The sequence below is a fragment of the Simochromis diagramma genome, unplaced genomic scaffold (genome assembly GCF_900408965.1).
Source record: "Simochromis diagramma unplaced genomic scaffold, fSimDia1.1 OVJJ01000557.1, whole genome shotgun sequence".
Taxonomy (NCBI): domain Eukaryota; kingdom Metazoa; phylum Chordata; class Actinopteri; order Cichliformes; family Cichlidae; genus Simochromis; species Simochromis diagramma.
The window spans coordinates 3,848,282-3,872,722 of record NW_024387156.1 but is presented as its reverse complement, the minus strand read 5'-3'; the positions used below and the strand labels follow the sequence as shown (position 1 = coordinate 3,872,722).

General features: G+C 38.7%; 2 protein-coding genes across 4 annotated transcripts in view; one reads left to right on the top strand and one right to left on the bottom strand.

Moving 5' to 3' along the window:
- Positions 1 to 15,964, top strand: part of pomgnt1 (protein O-linked mannose N-acetylglucosaminyltransferase 1 (beta 1,2-)) — a 33,428-nt gene extending 17,464 nt beyond the window's left edge. For 2 of the 3 annotated variants that reach the window (XM_040048454.1, XM_040048453.1), the window contains one exon: positions 580 to 3,383. In XM_040048454.1, the coding sequence (XP_039904388.1) occupies positions 580 to 661 (82 nt within the window). In that variant the 3' untranslated portion in view covers positions 662 to 3,383. Of the gene's footprint in view, positions 1 to 579; positions 3,384 to 15,928 lie in introns of those variants that run through there. The other variant, XR_005698323.1, reaches the window with a different exon arrangement.
- Positions 6,208 to 23,863, bottom strand: LOC120744226 (tetraspanin-1). Its single transcript, XM_040048455.1, has 8 exons — positions 23,582 to 23,863; positions 23,377 to 23,439; positions 17,473 to 17,679; positions 16,338 to 16,412; positions 9,598 to 9,696; positions 8,123 to 8,266; positions 6,596 to 6,679; positions 6,208 to 6,511 (listed from the first exon to the last, which is right to left on the bottom strand). The coding sequence occupies exons 2-8, from the start codon at positions 23,431 to 23,433 to the stop codon at positions 6,452 to 6,454; spliced, it is 726 nt and encodes a 241-aa protein (XP_039904389.1). The 5' UTR covers positions 23,434 to 23,439; positions 23,582 to 23,863; the 3' UTR covers positions 6,208 to 6,451.
- Positions 23,864 to 24,441: the final 578 nt, after the last annotated feature.

Here is a 24,441-nt window from a genome sequence, read left to right as displayed (position 1 = left end):
TATATAAACTCCACCTCAAGACATGATGTGAATACGATAGGATACAAAGAAGCAAAGTCACTCCTGCTGCACTGTGCCAGTCATCAGAGGGAGAAAGGGAATTTATTTCAAAAGTAATATGATAACTCCTGTGATTGTTTACACTTCCTTTCTTCAACCATCCAATTGTTTTTGTTTTTTATTTCAGTAAAATAACTTTAAGCCCTTTAACAGAATCTCTAGTTGGAGTGAGAATTTTTACCCTGTCTTTGCATTAATTACTGATTTACTGATAATTTTTCCTATCGATATATGTTTTCTTTGTCAGTGACCACAAGAGACAAAAATCACCATGGTTGATTAATCTGCTTCAGATTCACAACAACCAGAACAGCCAACTACAGTTGCATTCCTAAAGTCTTTTGCTTTTAATTCTCATTTTAATAACCATCTTGGGTAAATTCACACCAGATAAAAAAAACAATTTGCCTTAATTCACTTGAATTTCTGTGTAGGTTCTCTGATCTCTGCTTAATGTTATCATCTCTCCACTTCCTTTTTTGTAACCTCATGTGTACTCTCTTATTTTATTCTGATCAGTGTGAGGAAACCAGCGAATGTCACTCCCATTCATTTAGAGCCTCCTCCTAAAGAAGAGGGAGCACCGGTGGAGCAGATGTAGATCTGATGTTACACATGCGCGCGCGTGTATATACACACACACACACACACACACACACACACACACACACAGACACAGACTTCAACAAGCCCTGGCCTTAACACTACTACTTCTCTCCATCAACGAACATTAATAATCCAGCCTGGGGCCCAGAGCTACAGGTCTGTCTTGGGTACAAGAGGATACCTGGGACACAGAGTCTATTTTTTATGTTGGAGGAAGAATTAACATTACAAACAGCACTGGTGAGTCCGTCCAGCAGTGATGCTAAAACTAGTTATAGTTAATTGTGATTGTTCAACCACAACAGTGTACAGCTGCCAACAGCTGTGTCTTTTTGTGGATCGATCACTAAGCTACATCTTTGACAGAACAGTACAACTGACAAAAACACACTGACCTGAAAGAAGGCAGTGCTCCTTATAGTTTGGTATTTTAACTACTGAGTGTTTGTCCATTTTTGTACATACATTTTAACGAATCTCTATTTATTTTACATCTGTCAAAAGTTAGTGTTTTTTTTTTTTTCTAAATAAGAAAATCCACTTTGATCAAGTTCAATGCATTTTTAAGAGTCTGACTTTTACAATGGAAAAAATGTAAGTGTGTGTGTAAAATCTAAAGGTTGGCATTTTTCTCAGCATTAGATATCGAGTGTAAAAGCCCCATGGGTTTGTACCATTATTGACTGTATAGATCACTTGCCTCGGATTAGTCTTGATGATGTAATCCGAAAGGTGGCTGAGAGACAAAAACCTGAAAAGTCATACTTTTAACATGTGCTGCATCTGAAACCAGAGAAATTGCAAATGCTGTGATGTTAATGTGTGCTCACCTACAAAATGATGCACATTGAACAAATCACTTTAAATTCGGGCAGTTTTTTTGTTTGTTTGTTTGTTTTTAAGTAAATTAACCTTTTCCCATGTAATTATCTGTTTCTGGTATAGTTCACTACTGGCTTTTGCTCTGTCAGGGGAAAAAAAAGCACGTGGCCCTTCCAGTACCAACAAGTAATAATTGACACAGGAACTGAAAATCATAATTAACAATCATTAGGAGCGAAACCTTTTTGTTGTGTACCCCAAAAAAGGAGGAAAATCCGTGTCTAGGATCAGATCTAAATATGCAAACGTGTGCTAAACAAACAGTTCAGGATATTTGTATCCTAGCACAGCATTTACGTGTGTACGCATTTTTTTTTTGTTGTTGTTTTGTTTTGCTTTTTCCTGAAGCAGACGCACTTTTTTTTTTTTTTTTTTTTCTGTGCTTGCTGCTGTTTTTGAGATACAAGAGACAGCGGCAGCTGCATAAGGTGCTGAACGTTCAGTTGCTTCTTTGTTTCCTGATCGAACAGTGTTCAACTACTGAAGCTACTAAAAACTGAGCTCAACACTGTTACTTTTCACACAGCCATCCAGTCACGTAGGAGAAGGGCTCAGATAACAAGAACACCTGGTATAAACACTAAAGAACCGAGTCAATTTCTCTGCTTGTACCAAATGAAATCCCCAAACTAGCACTTTAGTCATATATTAATTAGATCATTGTGGGTCAGACATCACAGCAGGCAGGTACTTGCAACCAGCTACTTCCTGGAAGCAGCATGTGTTAAAAACGTATTTTTTTTCCCCTCCTAATTTCTTAGTGTGCGTATAAATTTTGGTCTCTCTCAACCATCCTGGAGGCCAGAGGCTCCACCACTTCCATCCACTGAAGGTAGCAATGTGAAAAGAGTACTAAATCTTCGCTACATATATTTATCTGAGTTTCTAATTGCAGTGTTCTTCATTTTTAAGAGTAGTAAATACGTGAGAAGATTTATTTGATAATCTCACTGGCCGCATTCAATGCCCTGAGATGCAGCTGAGAGAGAGAGAGAGTGTGTGTGTGCGTGTGTGAGAGAGAGAGAGAGCGATTTCTCTTGTAAAGCTTTTCTAACTGGTGGTCAAATAGAAACCCAACCCTTTAAGAAAATGTTATTCTTTATGGTAAGACATGCAAAAGCAAACAAAGTATTATCTGCTTATGGATACATTTATTTTGAAAGTCACACTATAGAACTGTCTAAGCATTTATTCACTCTGTACTGGTCATGTTATCATTTCAAACAACTGTTATGGATGTTTCAGGCAATTAAAAATGAAAAGATAATTGAAATATTTGTTCCAATTGAGGTCTAAAAACACTGACTTTTAATCCAGATGTTGATATTCTGCCAGATGTTTTAAAAGAACATGGAGTTTTCAACCATGTTAACAGAGAGGTGTGAGTGTGAGGAAGAGATACTGGACATGTTCTTACCAGCTGATGTAAGAACGCATTAACCAAATGAATGTGAATTTTAATTCTCTGTTAGTATTTGCAGTTATTTGATTGGAAGGTGTTTACCTGTCAGAATGAACCACTGACGTTGGGGCTAAGTTTAAGTCCTAGTGTGTTTTCTCTGGTTTCAGATCTCTGCAAATTGTCTTTTTTTCCCCTCTGGTTTGTTCTTTCATTTCACTTTGTGGTGTTCCTGCTTTTCTGGGTTTCAAAGGTTAAATTAAATTGAATCATTGTTTCAATAGCAATACAGTTGATTTAATACTGTGGCAGGATTCTGAAAATACTAGAAAGTGCTTCGTATGAGTGACAGAGGAGGATTTGTGGACTTGAATGCAGTTTGACATGTATGAGTTTCTTTTATCTTGGAGATGAATAAAGATTTTTTTTAAACTCACTCTCATGCTTTTTTGCTTTTCTTTCCCCCCCCCCCCCCCCTCAAGGCTGTACTGTACAATATTTTAATAATTCATAAATAAAGATTTATTGTGTGTATAATATTCATGGAATAAACCAGAAGCTCTTGTTCTGAGAGTGTGTGTGGGAGAGAAGAGAGCTGCCTCCAGATTTCCCATGAGAGGCATGCAAAGGAACTGGGAGGCAAAAACCACATAGGGAAATGTATGCAAATCCTCAGGACTCGGTGGATTTCTGTATTCATTGTGGCTGACCAAGGATGAGTGCGGCTTCCTATCCTTTGAGGTCCAACTTTTGCAGCTAAACTGTTTGTTTTTGGTGATTAACCCCACTGACCTCAGTCTTTTCTTTTGTTCAAGGAGAGCCACATGTTGTGATGCATGTATGTGTGTGGAGGCAGACTTCTAGAGGTGTTTTAAATTCTACTTTATATTTAAGCCAGCAATCAAAATGAAACAGATCTGAGGCTTTACACTCATCAGAGTTTGGCTTGTAGATGCTGCAGAGAACATGCATCTCTTTAAAGGACCATTGATCAACGTTGTGAAATTTTTTTTGAAACACTGAGATTATTTGGGCATGACAAGGGGGATCTGGATTGAATTGCATGTCAGTGATAGTATTTAATTTTTCATGTATTATTATTATTATTATTATTATTATTATTTTCAAATGACTTTGTAACAAAAGCAAAAGAAAAGGATCTTCACCCGTGGTCTCGGATCAGTTGGTTGTTAAACTTTGAAATGGTGCAGATGAGGGGGTTCTGTGGGAACAAGAGCAGTTGCAGAGATGAATGGAAATTCTCTGTGCATTCATCATTATGAGTGACATGTTTCATAGCATACAAAGACATTTTGTTCATGCATCATCTAAATTATAGATTAGTGTGCCTGCTGAAAATTTAAGGGTCTCCTCACTCTCACTTCACTACACAACTGCAGCCATGACAGAAGGAACTCAATCAATTTATACAGAACTCTACAACTTGTAGTATAACTGTGTAATAAATATAACATGATCTCATTTGATCAAATATCTTACATGCTGTTTCTTTTTCATTTGAAAGTCAGCCATGTCTGTACTTCTTGCTGTTATTTTTCTGTTATAAATGACTGTTTGAACAAGGCTAATGGATAATGTTTGAAAGCATTAATTCAAGAGCAGTGAATAAACAGTTGGAATTAAAATAGAGGAAAAATGTCTTAAAAAAAGCTAAAAATATTAAGTTGCAATGTTACAATAATACAGAGAAAACATAAACATTCAGACTACGCCGTCATCTAGAAATTTGATTCTGGATTTAACAGGGACCCAGTGAGAAGAAGCCAAAAAGTTACATCAGTACTCTGCAGCATTTTGGATCAGCTGAAGGCTTGAATTTAGAAGCAGGACATTAATGATCATCTTTGTCCTTAAGACATTCCTGTAGTTTAAATAATTGGTGCGTGTTATGTGGTTTCATGAACAATTCAAGCTGCATATGTCATCCACATTCTTGTGTTGTGGCATTGTTATGCAAGGCCTTCTAATTATACTCCATAGAGGAATCATATATAATGCAAATGGTATTGGTCCTATCTAAAAATCCTTTTTAGATAGATTTTATTTAAACCACTGCAGCACAGTATCCTTAATACCTACATCATGTTCTACTAGATGTATGTAATTGTTGTGATCAGCATTATTAAACGCTGTGTTGAAGTCAGAAGCAGCGGAAGAAAATCATCCATCATGACACAGAAACTCCTATCAGAGAACTAGGGCCTAAACCATTGCAGAGCTGAGGCAGTTATGCCCACCCACTCTTCCTGTCTGGTAATAAGAATTTTGTGGTCCACTGTGTCAAAAGCAGCTGTTAAATCTAAAAGCACATGTAAAAAACTTTTCCCTGAATTCATTGCTTAAAATATGCTCTTAAGATCAATTAACAACATATTTTTCAATTCCAGCAAGCATACTGACCTGTCCTTGGTGTTGTACAGCAAAACAGGCTCAAGCTATCATTCTTCCACCACTCTATGTCACAGATGGGATCAGGTTTTTATGCAGGAATCCAGTACTTCCCCTTCTCCAAACAGAACACTTCTTAATTGTCTTACTATATATGATTGTAGCATATTTATGTATGTACCCTTGGAACTCCTTAACAGGTTGACTAATGGTAAAATGGTAAATGGCCTGTATTTGTATAGCGCTTTACTAGTCCCTAAGGACCCCAAAGCGCTTTACACATCCAGTCATTCACCCATTCACACACACATTCACACACTGGTGGTGGCAGCTACATTGTAGCCACAGCCACCCTAGGGCGCACTGACAGAGGCGATCTGCATGAAACCTTCCACAAACACGATTACCCATGCAGCAATTAGCATCTATATGTTTTTTTTTTTTTAAAAAAACAAACATTTATTGTAAATTCCAGTACTTTAGATTTTCATTTTCATCATCAATATGATGTTATGTCCACCATTTACGTTTCTTTCACATCACATTTAGCATATGTCACCTGAAGCAATTTGTTTCCACCGCAGACTTTTGTTCAACTCTCCACTAAATATGGGTAAATATGGGTAAAGGTTTTTGTTAGTTAAACTAAATCATTTTGTTCTGGGTGCTCGCTGACTGAACCTCTTCAGCTCACAGTTTTTCGTTTGCTTCTACCTTTAGGTCCTTATACTGAGTTGACTTTCTGACTTTTGTTGCAGATCTGAAACTGTGGCCACTAAATGTGGATATTAAAAAAAAAGCAAAACCCAAAAGGTGTTGAAAAAAATAACCCAACACTGAAACACATTCAATAAATGTTGAAATATTTTATTTTATATATACATTCTTTTTTGAAAAGGCAACATTGAAAGCCAAGGATGATATTGGTAAAAGTGTACTACTTCTAACAGAAACTTATATATGATGTTTTTTTTTACATAATAAATATGACTTTATAGCTAATTATTGCATAAAAAGAATAAGAGTGATGTTAATATAGATTTGATTTTTAATTAAATTATCTGTCACTCCCAAAATGTTCTCTGTGAAGACCTCTCAGCTATCTTCGTTATCCAGGTGGCAGTACAAATTAATGGATACCAATATGGCAGCAATCTGGAGAAACAAAAGTGTAAGAGTCCAAACAGAATGACATAAACAGGTTTTGAATGCATCCTTAAGCTTTGCATGAGTTTTTACCTCCAGTAATCCAATTCCTGCAGCAGTGCCTCCCATGGTGCTAGCATTCTCTTTGATGATCATCAGGATCTGCTGAAAACAGCCCTGATAGGAAATGGGCTCTGGTTAATTCCTAATGCATCAACATAACACGCATGGCTGACACTCATGCAGACACTAATAGTTTAATAGTTTAATTATTTATATAGCACATTTAATTACAACAGGAGCGTTGACCAAAGTGCTGTACAAGAATACAACATACATAATAAAACAACTTAGAGTATTAAAAGCAAACACCAAATATGAATTAACAAATAACAAATAACTCTCATGCTGTATTAAAAGCCAGTAAATAAAAATGTGTTTTAAGATAAGATTTAAAAAGATTGACAGTAGGAGCCTGTCTGATGTGTAGGGGTAAATTATTCCACAGCTTAGGCGCTACGACTGCACTAATGCAAAAATAACATTTGCAAAACTGCAAAATAATGGTTGGCTCAAAATCCACTACATTTCTAGGCCAGAATCAAGATGCTTGGGGCAGTCAACACTTGGTCCAGAATCAAATATTTTAACTGTTGCTACCGTCATAGAATTTAGACATACATGGTCCCCCACTGTTAAAATCTTAGTGACGTTTTGGTGTTTTTCATTTGTTTGCATAGCTCTGAGGTTATGCAAAAAGAATGACTGTGGAATTTCAATCCATGCAGGAGCTACAATGAGACTTCAGTTGAAGATAAGTTAACCTGAAAAAATGTTAAAGCTTAAAAACGCATGGCAAAAAACAAAAAAATAGTTGCAGTAGACAGTTTCCATTGTTTTTACTGGACATTGTTGTCATTGGGCAGGATGTTCCACACATTTTCACACCACTACATGTGTCAATAATGAACAACAATGTGGGTGGCATGGTTTCAATACCAGGAATATACACTTTATTTATGCTTAGCACCATTTATGTCTATGTAAAAATATTTAATATTACAGCATTAAAAAGGTCTTTTACAGGTTTTGGTCTCTATAGTTAGTTCTTATCTAACAACCATACTTAAATAGCACTTTTCTACTAGAATTAAACCCTCAAAATGCAGTTTAATAATACAAGTCTCACACTCCCAATCACTCACACATTCATACAGTGCTTTATTCTATGCCATACCATCTTGTCTAGCACACATACTCTAATATAAAGGCATCAGAATCTTGGCCGAGGATATTTCAACATGTAAACCGGAGGAACCGACAATCAAACTACCAACTTTCAAATTAGTAGGCAACCTGCTTTACTTCCAGGCCCACAGTCCCCAGACAACTTCATAGCATGACAGAATATTTGTTTTCACTTCTTTTGATTCTATTTTGATTCTAATTAGTGGTCACTAACAGCTACATATGTAGCTGGCAGTTGTCTGCTACATATCAGTGAACTGGACCTGGAACGCCACAGAGCATGGCAAACAGTATTCCTGCTAAACACTAGCTTGTTTGAATTGTCATTGTTTTCATGCCAAAGCTGCACAATGTATAATGTGGTAATTTTACCTGCACATTGCTGTACTCTGCCTGGGCTGGGGTGCAAGTGTTGTTGTTGGTCCTGCAGCAGATGGAAGGCAGGCTGCCTCCAGTTGCATTTTGGAAGTTAGAGCCCATGAAATCAGTGTAGTTGGAGAAACCACAGCAACGTAGCTGAAAGAAGGATGACATTCTTGTGTTATTCATGCCGCAGGAAAATATGTGAAGAGGGTTATCTACATAATGGTCCTTTCTTAAAGGCACTGTCTTGTCTTGATGTTAGTGGTTTCTATCTCCTCTTTCGGACATATATTCCAGCAGGGTGTAGGTGTTACTTGCCTAAATCTCATTCTTCTCTTTCAGCTAACTCTTCTGGACTTGCCTTAGTCTCTGCAGGTATTTGGTGGTTGCAACTTTCCAGGCAGCCGCTTCATGATTCCCACATCCCTGTGAGATTGCCCGGTAATTCTCGCTATTCTTAGTGTCTGCAATGTTCCCTTTTGGTTTTGCAATCCCCTCAGTTCTGACTACCATCACTCTCTTTGTTTGTTCCCTCTCCAGTTCGAATAGCATTCCACTGTCACTGGTGTAGATCTTGGTGGGATGGATAAGTGAATCGATGTCCTGTTTACTCCTGGCATACAGCTTGATATCATCCATGTAGAGGAGGTGGCTAACAATTGCTCTATTCTGTAAGCAGTGTGTGTAATCAGTCTTGTCAATCACCTGGGATTAAAGAGTTCAGGCCTACAAAGAACAGTGGGGGGGAGAGCATCTTGAACAACTGCTCTGTTTACCAGTAGCTGATGTTTTGCCCCTCTGATCCCCAAGGATCTGTGAACATTGGGGATCAGCACTGTCCAGCCTTCAATTATCCATTCCAGCTACGTGTTGTCCATTATCAACCGGTTCATTTCTGCTGCCAGGTGCTCATGGAGTGCAGTTAGTTCTTCAGCAAGCAGATGTGAATCATGTTGGGGCCTGGTACTGTCCAACTGGTGCTGTTCATGCTTGACACTCTTTGTTGGATGTTTGTAATGGTTACTAGATCCTGTTCAGGCAGCAGAAATCCAGACTCATCCGACAAGACAATGTGTTTGCAATTGTCTGTTATTTGAGTTAGTGTTGCTTTCCTACCAGCTGAAAGCATCCCAGCCAACCTTGTCTGACTTCCAACATTCAAGGAATTTCACTCCCTTGATATTTTCTCTTTTGAAGATCATTGTTTGTAGGATGACTATGTTCTAAAATACAGGTAGATCAGCGATTTCTGAAATATTCAGACCAGCCTGTCTAGCATCAGCACCTATGCCATGTTCAAGTCCCTTAAACCACTTTTGTACATGACTAAATGCATTTGTTTCTGTCATGTGATTGGCAGAACAGATATTTAAGTTAATATGCAGTTAAGCAGGTATACATAAATCAATGGTGAATGTATATACAGTTTATATATAAAGTTCTAAACACATATAACAAGAATAGGAAAACACAATATCCTGTACCTGTGTCATGGTGCTGTTCCAGAGCTTAGTGACAGCAGGATCATTACCATATTGCTTCTGTAGAGCAGGAGTCGCCCACGCTCTCAAGATCCCCTCAGCCTGTGGAAAAAACAGATTTACTGACATCATATATAAACAAATATATCCTCACTGGACACATCTAGTCTGAATTTTATATTTTGTTTCTAAAGTCACTGGGTCAAAATTACCCAGTGACAATCCTTTCTATCTATACTCGCGAGGTTGTTATGTTTAGTTTTAGTGTCTTGTGATGTCTAGGTAAACTGTGTCAGATGTGTCCTCACTTCCCACATTATCCCTCTTGTATTTAGTGTCTGTGTCTTCCTTTGCTCCGTGTCACGATCCATGGCTGTGTGTTTACTTGTGTGCCTCTCCGTGTGTTTAGGTTATATTTTCCCAGTTTACTTTTGTACCGTTTTCCCCTTGTGTCAGCAATAAAGCTGCCTTTTGAGTTCACTTTCTTGCCTCCGTGTAGTCTGCAATTGGGTGCTGCCTGCCTTTCCTGCCTGCACAGAGCCGCATCATGACAAGGATAGCTTGCCCTCATGTCCTCCCTTCTTTGTTTCCTTTCCTTTGCAGATTGCTATTTCTGTTTTGATAAATAAACCTATCACGTACTGTCACAAAGACCTAATTGATGGGTAGGGAGGGTCAGAAATGTACTCTAAATGCATGTAGCCATGTACAGCCCTATTTTCTTTTCTTTTTAGCTTCTCTGTGTGGGTGGACATGTTTGAATGCGTGCACAGTGAATGGGATACATGGGGTATCCCAAGGGGATGCTGCGATACAAGTCACGATTAAATGTGCCCCCCAAGTGAGGCTAAGATCAGAAAGATATATTACTAGGAGGCTAATTCAACACTGTCAATTGCCCTGCGCCTTGTCACTTTCTGTTGGATGCATACACGTGCATTCGCCCACACACACACACACACACACACACACACACACACACACACACACACACACAGCGGATAAGCAACAAAGAGCTTGAAGTAATACACAGTTCAGTGATGCAGGAGATGTTAGCACTGTACATCTATCAATGTAGAGTGGTATGAACACATTTACACATGATCAAAATCTCCACCTTCATCTTTTATTAAATTATTGATCTCTTGCTTTATAGTATGTTGCTGTTTTTCAAATAATTAACAGTATCTTTTCTTGTATGGCATACATGTTAAGAAGAAAGCAATAAATAAAAAATATAATAATAAAAAAAAAGAATGCTTGGACACTGCTAGCATAATGGACAGAGTTTTTTGGGGGGCTTCCACACAAACACAAAGCAGAAGATGAAGCATCGCCAAATATGTTTCCAAACCAACTTCTTTCCAAGCCAAAGATTAGAAAATATGATGAAGCATATCTTGCCTTTGGCTTCACCTACGTGGCTTCACCACCTATGTGTCGCCTTCTGTTCCTAAAAAAAGCAACAGAGCACTCGGTGGTCTCACAAACTCAGGTGGGATACTGTCCGTCCAATCCAAAGTAAAGTGCGGGTTCTGTCTGAGGTTGATGTCTAAAAATGATCAGTGCATTGCTGGAAGATGCAATAAGACAGTAGTTGGGAGCACTGTGCCACTGGATACGTCCATACGTGCCAGCAAGAAGTAGCTTTCCAGAAGTGGTCCTTAATTCTTGGAAAACTCTGACTCTTCTAACCCTTCTGAGAATTCTGTTCACTGCTCTGTGTGAAATCTTGTGGGGAACACCTGACAGGGCTCTTGAGTGCGACCAATTTGGTCGCAAATGCGACCAAATTTTTCAGTGGTGCGACTAAAAAAAAATATTTGGTTGCACCTGTGCGACCAAATGTTCGGGTAGCAAAAAAAAAAAAAAAAAAAAATCTGCAACCTTCCCTGTGGGCAACAACAGACACACATTTTGCCCCTATCGTGGACTAAACCAATCAGAGATAGTAAGGGGCGGGACCTCTCTGATTGGCCGTGGTCCAGTTGAAAGTGCAGGTGGAAGAGAGAGGTGAGTAGCTTGAATAAAGCGATATCAATTCATTAAATCCTGAATCGACTTTTAAATATAACTGTGTTTTGCCAGAAACGCCAAATTCTCAGATTAAAGCTCACAAAACCATTTCAACAACAACCAAACAGCAAACGAGAGCAGGTACACGGATTCCACACAAAGACGTAAACACAGAACGGACCGACGCATCAGAATCAGCTTTGTCTTTCTCAGCTTTCTCACCCGACGGCCCGTAGACGGACACGCTGTCGGAGCTTAGCGATCCTGATGCGTCCGGTCCGCGCTGTGTTTACGTCTTTTTGCGCTGATTCTGAGCTGCAGGTTTTGTCTCTCTCCAACCAAAATTCACCGAGCCAGCAGCAAAAGAAGCAGCAAACTGCGCTTCACATTTGGTCAATGTCATCATGAATTTTGCTGTTTTGCTTCCACGACTATTAAAATCACACTCCATGCACAGCTAGCTCTCTCTATCTCTCTCTGTACTTCAAGAACAGTTTCCCGTCTCCAATCTCTGTTTTCTGTATTATTCATTTGCTTATTACCCACCAGTCTACTGTTGTTTACAGCGCTGTCGGCTGCTGTCTTTTTCTTTTCTTTCTTTCACTTAAATGACCTCGGACAAGAAAGCCTATTTTTTCTGTTGTTCAATACTGAAGAAATTTTAACTTTATATGCAGAACATTGTAGAATATTTTTAAGGTTATCTGCTATAAAAAGCCAGACCAGGAAAATCTCCTTCATGTTTTTCTGTGTTTTATTCTCAGTTACTTTCACACAAAGGCATCTGCTGTGATGTTCACAATTCTGATGAAGTCAGTACTGATAAATGATCAGAATTATAATATTTCTGACTGTCTGAGGCTAAGTTGAATCGAATCGGGACTTTGAAAACCAGAATCGAATGGATTATAGAAATCAGTGATGATACCCAGCCCTAGTGAGCAGCCTAGGCACGACAGAAGTGGATGTAGCTGTAATAGGAAAAGAACTATTGCTAACTTTTCTGTTAAGTTAAGGCCTGATCCTTCTGAAATTCATAGCCAGTGCTCTGACACGGTGTCATCAATCTTTGAATGCTGAAAAAGCACAGTGTATCCAGAAAAACACATTATATTATATCAATTATTATAAAATTTGTGTGCGCCTCACTTTTGTGCCGGTACGCCTAACTTTAAAAAGTTAGGCGTACCGGTATGCCCATGGCAAAAGTTAGTCTAGAGCCCTGCCTGACCATGGCTGGTTTATGGTGAAATTACCCTTTCTAATGCGTTCAATACTGTTTAGTAACATGGACATGTATGTTTTGGTTTATTGCATGTGTGGGTTAGAATGGATGTTACCAATATCTAATCAGAATTTCATGTTAATGGCACATTTAGAAATATATTTACTTAGAAAATTGGTGGCATGTTCAATACTTTTTTTAAAAATCTGTTGTACATGTATCAGTACAACATACATTTATATTCTTCTTGTTTTTTTGGGGGGGGGTTTGTTTGTTTTTTAAGGCATTTGGTTTTTAAACATTTTCTAAGTAAGGATAAGAATTAAGAATTAAAGTGGCGCAACTGTTGTGTCACTAAACATCACAGCTGTTTCACTAATGTACTCAAAACTCATATCATATCAGCCCTGTAATATATCTCCACTTTGGTCACTTTGTACAAACAGAACCATGACAACGACCACTGACAGCTTCTCATAATACATGCTGGAAATCTCAGTTACTCTGACTACCTGAAGGTTATTGACTTCCTGGTTAGATGAGCAGCAGAGACCCAGAAACCAAAAGGCAGATTTATGCTGCAGATAAGTAATACAGGATAGATCAGGTCTTTATTTATATCCTCCTTTATTTGTACCCTCCTCTGTCTTTTACATATTTACACAGGCAGCTATATATATGCATATTAGATGTATATTGTCCATTTTCATTATTCTACTGGTATAGTGTTTATTGTGTCTTATGAAAAGCAGGAGATGGAAAGCTGGTCTCACACATTAATATCCACGATGGAACTTACCATGTCTGCAATGAACAAATGATGCTAAAGATAACAAAGAGCACATTAAATTGTTTTAATGAAAACAAAGCTGAGTTATATCTTACATTTAATGGGGGTTCAGGCAATAGCTTGGACCCACTCCTCACTTTCTCTAGACAAGCATGCTCTCTGTTGTCAAAACGTCTTTCACCAGTTGCCGTTTACATGGTTGGCTTTGGTTTGCTCAGCTTTTGGAAATGAGAGTGGAGAGATTGAATTTAACAAACTCAGAGAACGACAGCAGGAGAGCAGCTCAATGTTCAGTCTCCAAGGACAACCACCAACACACTTGCCTATAGCTTCTTTGTTTGATAGGTGGCACACTCAGGATTGAACAGGAACATAATATATTACATTCCACCCAGAGAAAGAAGTTAAATGCAAACCTGGACACTGCAAAAAATAATCTTTAACAGAACATCAGGGCAACTGCATAAAAAATTTAAATCGCTCAACAAAAAAATGATATATATATATGTATGTATGTCAATTTAGTTCAAAAACCGCTGATTCAAAAGCCTCAGTTTTAAAGTATTTGCACACACATACACCAATGAACAAGAAGGTCGCTTCCCTTTGCCTTTTGGGTCAGAGAATGGGTTCTGTCATTTGTGCTTATGCACAGAATGGCAGTTCAGAATACCGAACCTTCTCCTACTGGGAGACTTTAACACTGTGGGCAACAACAGTGAGACCTAGAGGGGTGTAACTGGTCGGAACAGCGGGTTACCCTGTGGAACTTTAGAGGTAGCTCATGGGTACAGGCAAGCCAAACAGAATGTGGCTCAGCAGTAGCTGAAGCCAAAAAATCTGGTGTGCAGAGGGTGTTCCTGACCTCAACTGAGGATATAGTCAACCAGTGGAAGGAATACTTTGAGGACCTCCTTAATCTCACTGACACATCTTCTGTAGAGGAAGCAGAGTCTGGGGACGAGATCACTGAGGTAGTTTATCCTTTATTGGCCAAGATTTGTACAGGCCCAATGGATTATTTTGTTATTTTGGGTGCAAAATGAAAAAATAATTAACATCTTTTAGGAACCATTTGAATTTTCTCTCTAGCCCAAAATGGTTGAGGAATATGAAAATGTGAAGCGCATGTGAAATAATCTAATCAGACCTGATTTTTTTTTACATCCATGTTCAGACAGTACTACCTTGTGGATGTCTTCTGCTACCATGATAACACAATATCCCTGTAAAGCTCACTTTTTCTTCTTTCCAAAGCATTTTGTCTCTAGCACAAACGGTAACAGAGTTATTGACATTTAAAAACTGCTTGTAAAATGGGCCTGCTGGTGGGCAAATGGTAAATTATAATGGCCAACAATAAGTCTGTTTGGTTTCCACCGCAGATGCCCTTTGTCACCAATTCTAAAGGTTAGCCAGGTGGCACACCATTTGACATCATCAGTAGGCCTATACATGAGATTGTTGTTTTCACTGGATTATCATACAAATGATATGGGGCAGCTCTGTCTCAGGAGGTACAATAGGTCATCAACTAATTGGAGCATAGTGGATGGATCAGTCTGTATGTTGAAGTATCCTTGGGCAAAATAATGAGTTGCCCTCTGAGTTACAACCACATTCATTGGAGTCAGTGTGTGTGAGTATGAGAGTATGAGAATGTTATGTCATAGAGTAGTAAATGCTGTATGAATGTGTATGTGACTGAGTAAATTAGTAGAGAAGAATCAGTAGAAATTTAGAGTAAGTTAAAGAAAAAAATGCAGCAGCCACTTGGCAAATAATAATGAGCCAGTCAAACTGTACAGTGGAACCCCGACTTACGAAATTAATTCGTTCCAGAGGGTAAGTCAAAATGTTCGTAAGTCGAAGCACCTTTTTCCATCGCCTTTTCCCAAAACCAAAAACGTCCTCCAGTTTTTGGTTTTGGGAAATATTTTAGCAGTTATAATCTACAGGACTTTCTTTTGCTTCTTTTGTTTGTTTTTGCTTGTTTTTGTCCTTTTTTGTGATACTTTTTGCAGTGTGTACCTGCAGCTTAAACTGGTTTATCAACAGCAGAAGTTCAAACAAATTAAATGAAATTTCCAAGCACTGCAGAGTTCCCTCTGCTCTATTCCCCATTTCCCAGCTGCAGAAAGCCAAGTATTAGATTACCATTCTTGCCTCTGGAATTTCAGGCACAACCGATTTTCTCTTAGGACCCCAGTCTTCACTAACCTCCCTTTTCACAGCGCCTTTGAATTCCTTTTAATTTTTACTTGGTGTGGCACTAAATGAAAATGGAGTATGCATGTATGCAGGTGTGTGTGTGTGAGTGTGTGTGTATGTGAGTGAAAGAGAGAGAGAGAGAAGGCAGACAGAGGGGAACACATATCTAAATAGGCTGTTTTGCATATAAAATGCTTTAGGTTTTATATTTCAGAGTAATATATTGTTCAAAGTGAGAGACAGTGCACACAGCCCCAGGCTATCCCAGAGTCATTAAGTAGCAGAAATGTAGTGAGGTGGACATAAAGCCCATAATTCAATAATAGTCCACTGCTAAGATAGAAAATTTATATTGAGATAAAATCCAGACAATAGCACAATGAGGTGAAAGGGTGGGAGAAAAAGCAGAACTAGATGAGAAAAATAAAAAAAGACAAAAGAAAAAGGAATGAGAGCAATGGACAAAGAGAAAAAGGATGGATGCAGGAAATGAAAACTTACAAACGAGGTGTAGGTCAAAGCTATGACTCCAGTAGCCACTTCAGAAATGAATATGATGAGCATGATGGAGGCAAACTGCAGGGAGAGAAGAAGAGGGGAATGTGTCAAGGTTTTTCAAATATACTGATAAAAAAAAGCTTATCTATAGTCGCATTGTTGTAAAATCAATGGACAGTGAGTGCACGGGTCTATGCTGAAAGGACAGAGCTGATGATCCATCTTCATTTATTATGTTTAGTTCATTACAGCAGTTTCTCAGGTAGGCCAAATATCTGCTGTTAACTGTGATGCCAGTTGTAGAATATACTCCTCTGCTGTCATTCAACTCACCAGGAGCTGTAGACATGATGGGGGCGCTGCAGGGGCAAAATGTGCTGCCTGTGCTCCTCATTACTCACTGCAGTGGGCTAAGAGGTAGTTAACGTCTTCGCTAATGAGTGTAATAATGTACAATGTGTTGTACAAGGGTTGGTGGTGTTGCTGATATGGATGAGGAAGGAGGGTGGCTGATGAACCCAGTGTAAAAGCAAGGATGGGTGGGATACCAAAAAAATGTGGGCCACTTCATGAAACCACACAGTATCATTTTTAGTGTTTTTGATCTTAATATCAGTGTCCTCATTTAAAAGCAGTGAAGCAATACATATATGGATTATTAATCCATGATTGCTGTTTTATTCCATCTAATGAATTGAAGTTTAACATTTAGTCTTATTTCTTTAGTTGCTCAAACTTTCCATTGAGATGTGATTGAGATATGATTCCACTGAAATAATATTTAAGCAATTACAGGTGACAAACTTTTATTGACTCGGAAGACAGACTGAAATGACTACCCGAAATTGTGCATGATATCAGTGACTGACGTGACAGGGTAGTAAAAATATTAGAAGATTGTCTAGGCCTCCGGAGCCTGGAAAATCTGTTAGTGACTCATTGTCAGCTTCAAAGTTCTGCACACCAAGTGAGTTTCTCCATCTGAATGCACACAGAGAGTGACTCTGCGTGCACCCTATGGTTTTCCTTCCAGTCTTTGTTCTTTTCCTATTTGTTACTGTTTACTACACACTTATTTGTTACGCCAGTGTTCAGGTACTTTATTAGCCATGGTCTAAAGCAGGAGTTGTCCACTTACTGTAAGGAGTAGACACTTGCTCTTCTTATGGGCTGCATAACAGCCCAAGATTCCCAGCAGCACCAGCACAGCCCCGATGACAATGCAAAAGAAGCCAACATTGACCACCTGGGTACTTTGTTTGGAGAAAGGTCTCAAGATCTGTAGCAAGGAAGCCCCATCACTGCTCACCCAGATCCCCAATGTCAGCAGAGTGAGGCCACCCATCTGTAGGAGAAACAAGATCCATATACTGTACACTTCAGAAAAAATTGTGTCCATTGCAAATTTCTGTTAAGTATGTGCAAGTAATTCCCATTTGACAAAAATAAGTAAATTAAATTGTTTAATTGAAAATGGGATGATGTGTTCAGTTCACTTTTTTATTTCTTTATTGACTTCTGCATTTACTTTGCCATGCGTCAAGAGCAGTGCATCAATTTTAACATAGTATGTCCGTTTCTGTTTCCCTCACTCTCAATGTTATTTTCAATGTATTCTACTAGTAGAGAATCATTTAAATTGTATTATTGGATACATTAATTGGTTACATTGTTTTTTTAACAGAGCTGACAAATCAACAAGTTATAATCTCAGACAGACAGCCTCACGCTGATCTTGTTATATCAGATTACTGCTTTCCCCAGGGTGACTGTACACAGCAAAATCTCCAGTGTTAATTTAACACTGGAGATAGCTTAAGCTTTGCATTGTAATGTTAACTGTAAAGTAGTATTTACAGGTAAAAAGAAATTATGGAATAACTACTACAATGACACTTACTTGTAGCATTCCTTATGTTTCCTGCATTTTTTATGTTTGAAAAGACAAATAGGGTCATCATCATTATTATGCACTAATTTGCATATATTTCCAATACACAGAGTGTAGTCAAATAAGTACCCAAATGTGTATCTTGGATATTTCTTTGCACTAATGAGAAAAATGGCTATGTAGCCTAATAGAAGGAAACCAGCTTAAAATATAAAAAAAAAAAACTGCTTGGTTCATGAAGTCTTCAACCTGTAGTGTCTCACACTGGTCCACAATCAAGTAAGCCTCCCTATGGATATAGCCATTGCCGTTACTTAAGAAACCACATTACAAAACATTACATGCTGCACCAATTAGATTGATGCATGAGCATTACAGACAACAGATAAATTCTTTCAACCACAATTTCCGACTATTTAATGATGTGTTATGAATCCAAACAGAGGTGTCACCAGACAGTGTAGTAGTCTTTGTGTCTAGATTTCATGCCAGCAGCCCCTGGGGGTAAAAATAAAAGTTCTTTTCCTCTTTCCATCTTATAAAAATCCCAATTAACTTCAATGTCTGCAGCAGGCTGCTCTATATGTTTTATCAGTCTGTTGTTGCAAGCACCATCTTCTTTGCTGTAGCGTGCTGGGTTGCAGGCATCAAAGCAAAGGACACAAACAGACTGAACAAACTCATCAAGAAGGCAGAGTCTGTTGTTGCCATGAAGCTCGCCACCCTGGAGGAGGTGATCAGTGACAGAATGCTGGCAAGACCGCAGGCAATGATGCAGCCCCCCCCCCCCACATAACACACTGGACAATCTGAAGAGCAGTTTCAGGAACAGGTTCCTTCAACCTCGCTGTTGAGGGAACGTTACAGTAGGTCTTTCCTTCCTGCTGCTATTATTTATATGTATATTTATGTTTATACCTATCTCTATTTATGTATTTATCTTAATATTTATTATTCTTAACATTTCTTAATATTTATTCTATCAATATCTCTGTTTCTACACTCATTTTATGTGAGTGCTTGATGTTTGGTGTATATTTGCTGCTATGACAACTCAGTTTCCCTCTGGGATTAATATAGTTTCTCTGACCTGTGTGAAGGCATCTGCAAAATGACAGCATCTTTATGTCACTACCTTTAATTCGCACAGGCTCATTGACCAGGAACCGATTCAATAACCATCCAATGCTGTTTGAGAAAGCCAGCCTTCAGGTTTCTGGAGGAAGGCTCCAGGATTACCGCTTTGCCCGTAACAAAGAGAGAATGTTACTATCCTCCATTAATTTTATGGACTGCAGTGTAATTTTTCCATCTCCAGCTTTACAAAAACTGGACACTACGTATGTGTCCAGTATCCCCATGGGCATTCACCGAATAGCTTAGTAGTTAACAGCACTGTTTCACAGAAACTGTTATCTCCAGGTGCTTTACAACACAACATCAAAGTGAAGCCCAGTGAATATTAGTCTCTAGGTTTGGTGAGCGAGATAAATATGGATAACAATTGAAAAAAGGTCAATATGATAAGGGCTAAATGTGACGTTGTCCTGCTGCTGTATTAATCATGTAAAAAATATTTAATACATTTTCATTAACATGACAAAGAGTTATGGCAAATTTAAAATTGGATCACATTTTATATCATGTCTTGCTGTCATAAGTCAGTAGTCTATTCAATTGCTGATTTCACTGCTGCGTGATACTTTCTGGTGAATTTCTGTTCACCAGATAGCTGTTGTACTTTGATTCTACTTGCATTTGCTAACAAACTACTGTAATGCTATCTTTGCAGAACTCTAACTATATGTATGTATGATAAAAATGTGCTCTATAAATAAAATGTAATTGCCATGATCTCTCCGGCTCCTCCTTCATGTCTCCATCTTTGACTTTCTCTTCACTTTCTTTTATACCCTTTTAACCTTCTCCATCCCCTCTGTGTATTTCACCCTCCACTCACCCTACTTTGAAGCCTCATATGAGCAGTCAGGCTCTATCAGACTGGTTTCAGTCATGGGACCCCCTTCTGCTCCACATCAGGAACCAGCACTCCACACTCCAGCACTCTTCCAGCACTCTTTCAGACACTGACATGTCCCTTATGGGAAAAATCTCCTGCTTCCTGTCTTTGTCTTTCCTACACATTCTCTTTGTTTTTGACTCTCTCATTTATTCTTGTTTTCACTCTCCACCTCTTACTCTGGGGTGTCTCTTCAGCCTGTTCAGTACATCATAGCATTGTCGACTAAATGTAATGCAAGAAGCATATTTCCCCTCAAACCCCATTTCTGTCACCATCATGCCCCATCTACAAAAAAGTGAAAAGTGTGCCAGCTATAAATACACTTATCACAGCTGGCACAGTTTTCACCTTTTTTGAGACCTTTGACGGTGTGTTATATGCATTTGGATGTCTTTTTCAGGAGCTACATTGCAAAGGGACTGGGAGTAAACCAGGTTTTATGAGACTGAGAATTGGTGCTAGTGGTGGAGAAACAATGTCTTTGTCATCTATAGAAACAGAAAGAGTCTTACAGTTAGTGGACTATGACTGAATAACAGGCTGCAGAATGAGAAACAAAGGCTCCAATAAGGGGAGAGTAAAGCTACAGTGGGAATGAAAAAGAGAACCTCAGGGGAATTAGTTCACTTTGAAAAGCTTGGAAAGTGATAGAAGGATAGACAGATAGATTTATCTTTATTAATGGGCTATGTACCACAGGCCTTTAAGGTGGCAGTATTAAAAAGCCATCACTTGACCCAGGAGTTATAATTTTGGATATTGGCCTAATTATAGGGTAAATTATAGAGTAGTTGTAAAACAGCTAACTGGTTTGATCGAACTCATCACATACAAAAAGTGCAATAGTGAAGATCAAAAATGGTCTGCTTATGGCTTCTGACAGTGGACTTGTCTCTATGCTTGCCCTGCTAGAGCTCAGTGCAGCTTTCACCACTGTTGACCATAATATTTTATTCCAGAGATTACAACATGCCATAGGTAATGAAGTTGCTGCACTGCAGTGTTTTGAATCATATCCATCTATAGACTCCAGTTTTTTTCATGTAAATGGAGAGTTTTCTTCACACACTGAGGTTAACAGGTATCTGTGCTAGGACGCTTAGGCCATATCATTAGAGGATGTAGCATACATTTTCATTGCTATGCAGATGATGCATACCTTTATCTATCAAGAAAGCCAAATGACACACATCAAATACTTAAACTACAGGAATGTCCTAAAGACATAAAGACCTAGATGCTTTAATTTCCTGTTTCAAAATTCAGATAAAACCATGAGTATTCTACTCTTCCCTAAAGTCTTGGTGTATAAAAACATGGTGTACACATGGTGGATGGCATTACCTGGGCTTCCAGTAACACTGTGAGGAATCTTGGAGTCATTTTTAACCAGGATATCTTCTTCAATGCGCACATTAAACAATTATACCATCAGTCAGTACTGTTGCAGAGAAGGTTGTTAATACATTTCAGCTCCATTGGTGTTTATAAAATTAACAACGGGTTCACTAGAGGGGCCACAATGAGATATCCCCACTAGTTCACCAGTTTTCCTTTTAGGGCCGGTGTAACTACTGGTAGCATGAGGTGTTACGTGGAACCTACAGACATTGGGCAGGTAGTCCAACTCCTGGCAATGCAACATATTGATGTGCCATCCTGGAGGCTTGCTGTTTCTCCTAGCACAGCGGTCCCCAACTTTTTTTGCGCCACGGACCGGTTTATGCCCGACAATATTTTCACGGACCGGCCTTTAAGGTGTCGCGGATAAATACAACAAAATAAAACTAGTACCGGTACCGAAAAAAGAAGATTTATTCATAACACACGTGAAAAGACCCAACGATAAAAACGATGACAAAATAACGCTCAAAACCGAAAAAACCCTGAAAACCATACATTTCACACCTGAGCCTCAACTCTCGCGGCCCGGTACCAAACGACTCACGGACCGGTCCGAGGCCCGGGTGTTGGGGACCGCTGTCCTAGCACACTCTCAAGCCACTTACTAGTGTTTTGATCATGAGCAACACATTCACAGATTAGAAGATTCAGTGGAGAAGTACAAATCATATGTTAAGATAATCTTGAACAGTTAAACACTTTGATTATTAAGTGTGAGATTCAGATTTTTTTTGGACTCTACTATAGTAGTTTTGCATGATTAGCATTTTGAAATAACTGGGCTTTTGAGCTGCCCCTCATTTCACTTCTCTGTCCGATGTGACATATTTTAGCTGCTTCCCTGTTCCCTATGAGACTTATCTCTCTTTAACTAGCATTTGATTACCTGGACCTTGTATGCACCTGAACAGCAGGAAGGGGCTTGTGTGCTCATAGCTCTCGCTTTTACTACATTTATTACTTATGCATATGTACTCACACTATTTATTTATCCCTGAAGATAAGGAAACACAGTCTTAGTTGCTATCCTTTAATGTTCCTATACGTGCTCACTTATTTAGTTTTCTCCTGCCACTATGAACAACAGGGTTTAGTTCTTGAAAAAACGTCTGCTTTAGATATGTTTTGAAGGGAGCTGCAGTTGCAAAAATATGTTTGAGCGTTCACATTAAAGCAAGATCTTCATGACCAATAAATAACTGTTACATCATTCTCCTGTGCTGTCTTAGATTTCAGAGGGACATCACAATCGCCGCACCTTGAGAGCTGCTGCACCAAATTTATCAAGCAGCACTCAGCCGATGATTTCCATTTTGAGGAAAATGGCTCATGCTATATCTCATCTATAGCTCACCTGGGAGAGCAAGAACCCAAGTGAGCCCAGACCCCAAGCAAACTTAGCTTAACATTGGTAAGACTGAGGTGAAGATGTACGTGGCATAATTAATGTACAGCCTTTAAAGTTAATCAGGTAAAAATTGCAACAACCAGGTAAAATCTTTGGTATAGAAAAAGTATTATTTAGGCCTTCAGAGTGGTCAGAGATGATTATGTAACATCTCTTTTTGCACTGAATGGGAAAGGGAAATTATTTTCCAGGTTGTTTGTTTTTTTTTTTTAACTTTTTTTCTACGAATGTCACTCAGTAAATGAGTGTCTCACAACCATGCCTCAACATCTTCCTAGTCATGCTGTATGTGTAATCAGAGTGGAAACATACTTACAAAGATAAAGAAGTTGAATAACACCATCATGAATTTGAGAAACATGAAGGAGCACATTTTAATCTGCAAAAGGAGAAAATTAATTTTAGGGTTTTGTACTTACATTACTGAGGACTCTTATCTAACACACACGCAAATGTTATTGGAAGGTTATGAAAAGGAAAATTAGAGAAAAGATAAAGTTCAAAAGTGGCAGCGATCTTACCTCTTTCTGTAAAACCAAAGTAGAGAAAAATTAAACCAGTTGGCTTTCTGAATTAAATAGCGACTAAAAATGCAGCAGAAACTTAAACACAAATGATCATCTGTCTCTTTAGTTTATCTCTTTCCAGGAACTTCCAGAGATGCAGGTAAAAAGTGCATGTCTGAGATCACAAATCTGAAATTTGTTTCCTCTTGGTGGAGCAAGAGGAGTGCTGGGTGTGTCTTGGAGGATACAGGTGACTGCAGGTGAAGGTGTGGTGCTGCTTAGGTGGCAGCTGTGAACCCTGCAGGGACAGGGACACATTCAAAGCAGTGGATTTTCTTTTTTTCCTTTTGTACATTTTTACATATTCATCACACTTACATATATCATTTACATTTCCTTCATTTGTGGATATGGCTGTCCATGTGGTTTGCTAGAGTCCCAAATCCTTAGAAATGTGTTTTTGAACCCTTTCCAGACTGATAGAGGTCATTAACTTGTTTACTCATTTGTTATTGAGTTTTGTTTTTTTTTAGATTGTGGCTTGACGTATGTGTCTGTGGTTTTTCACAGCATTGAAAAATGAATTTGCAATAGACCTTTAAACCTGTGACAAGATTAAAACAACCCACAAATCCTAGGACAACAGATTAAAGTGAAGACCGAAAGGTGCTGTAGGTAGCGCAGTATTCGACTTAGGAAGACAGAACCTTTCAATTCTAGCTCGTCAAAACTTGCAGCTGTGTCAGGCTGTGTGAAACTTGTTGATGTTTGAGCTGTTCATATACTTTACCATCCAACTCTGAGGTCCCATTTGTACTCGAGCTGAACACTTTTACCGTTCCCATCTTGGTGTTTGAAATCAGAGCATAATAAGC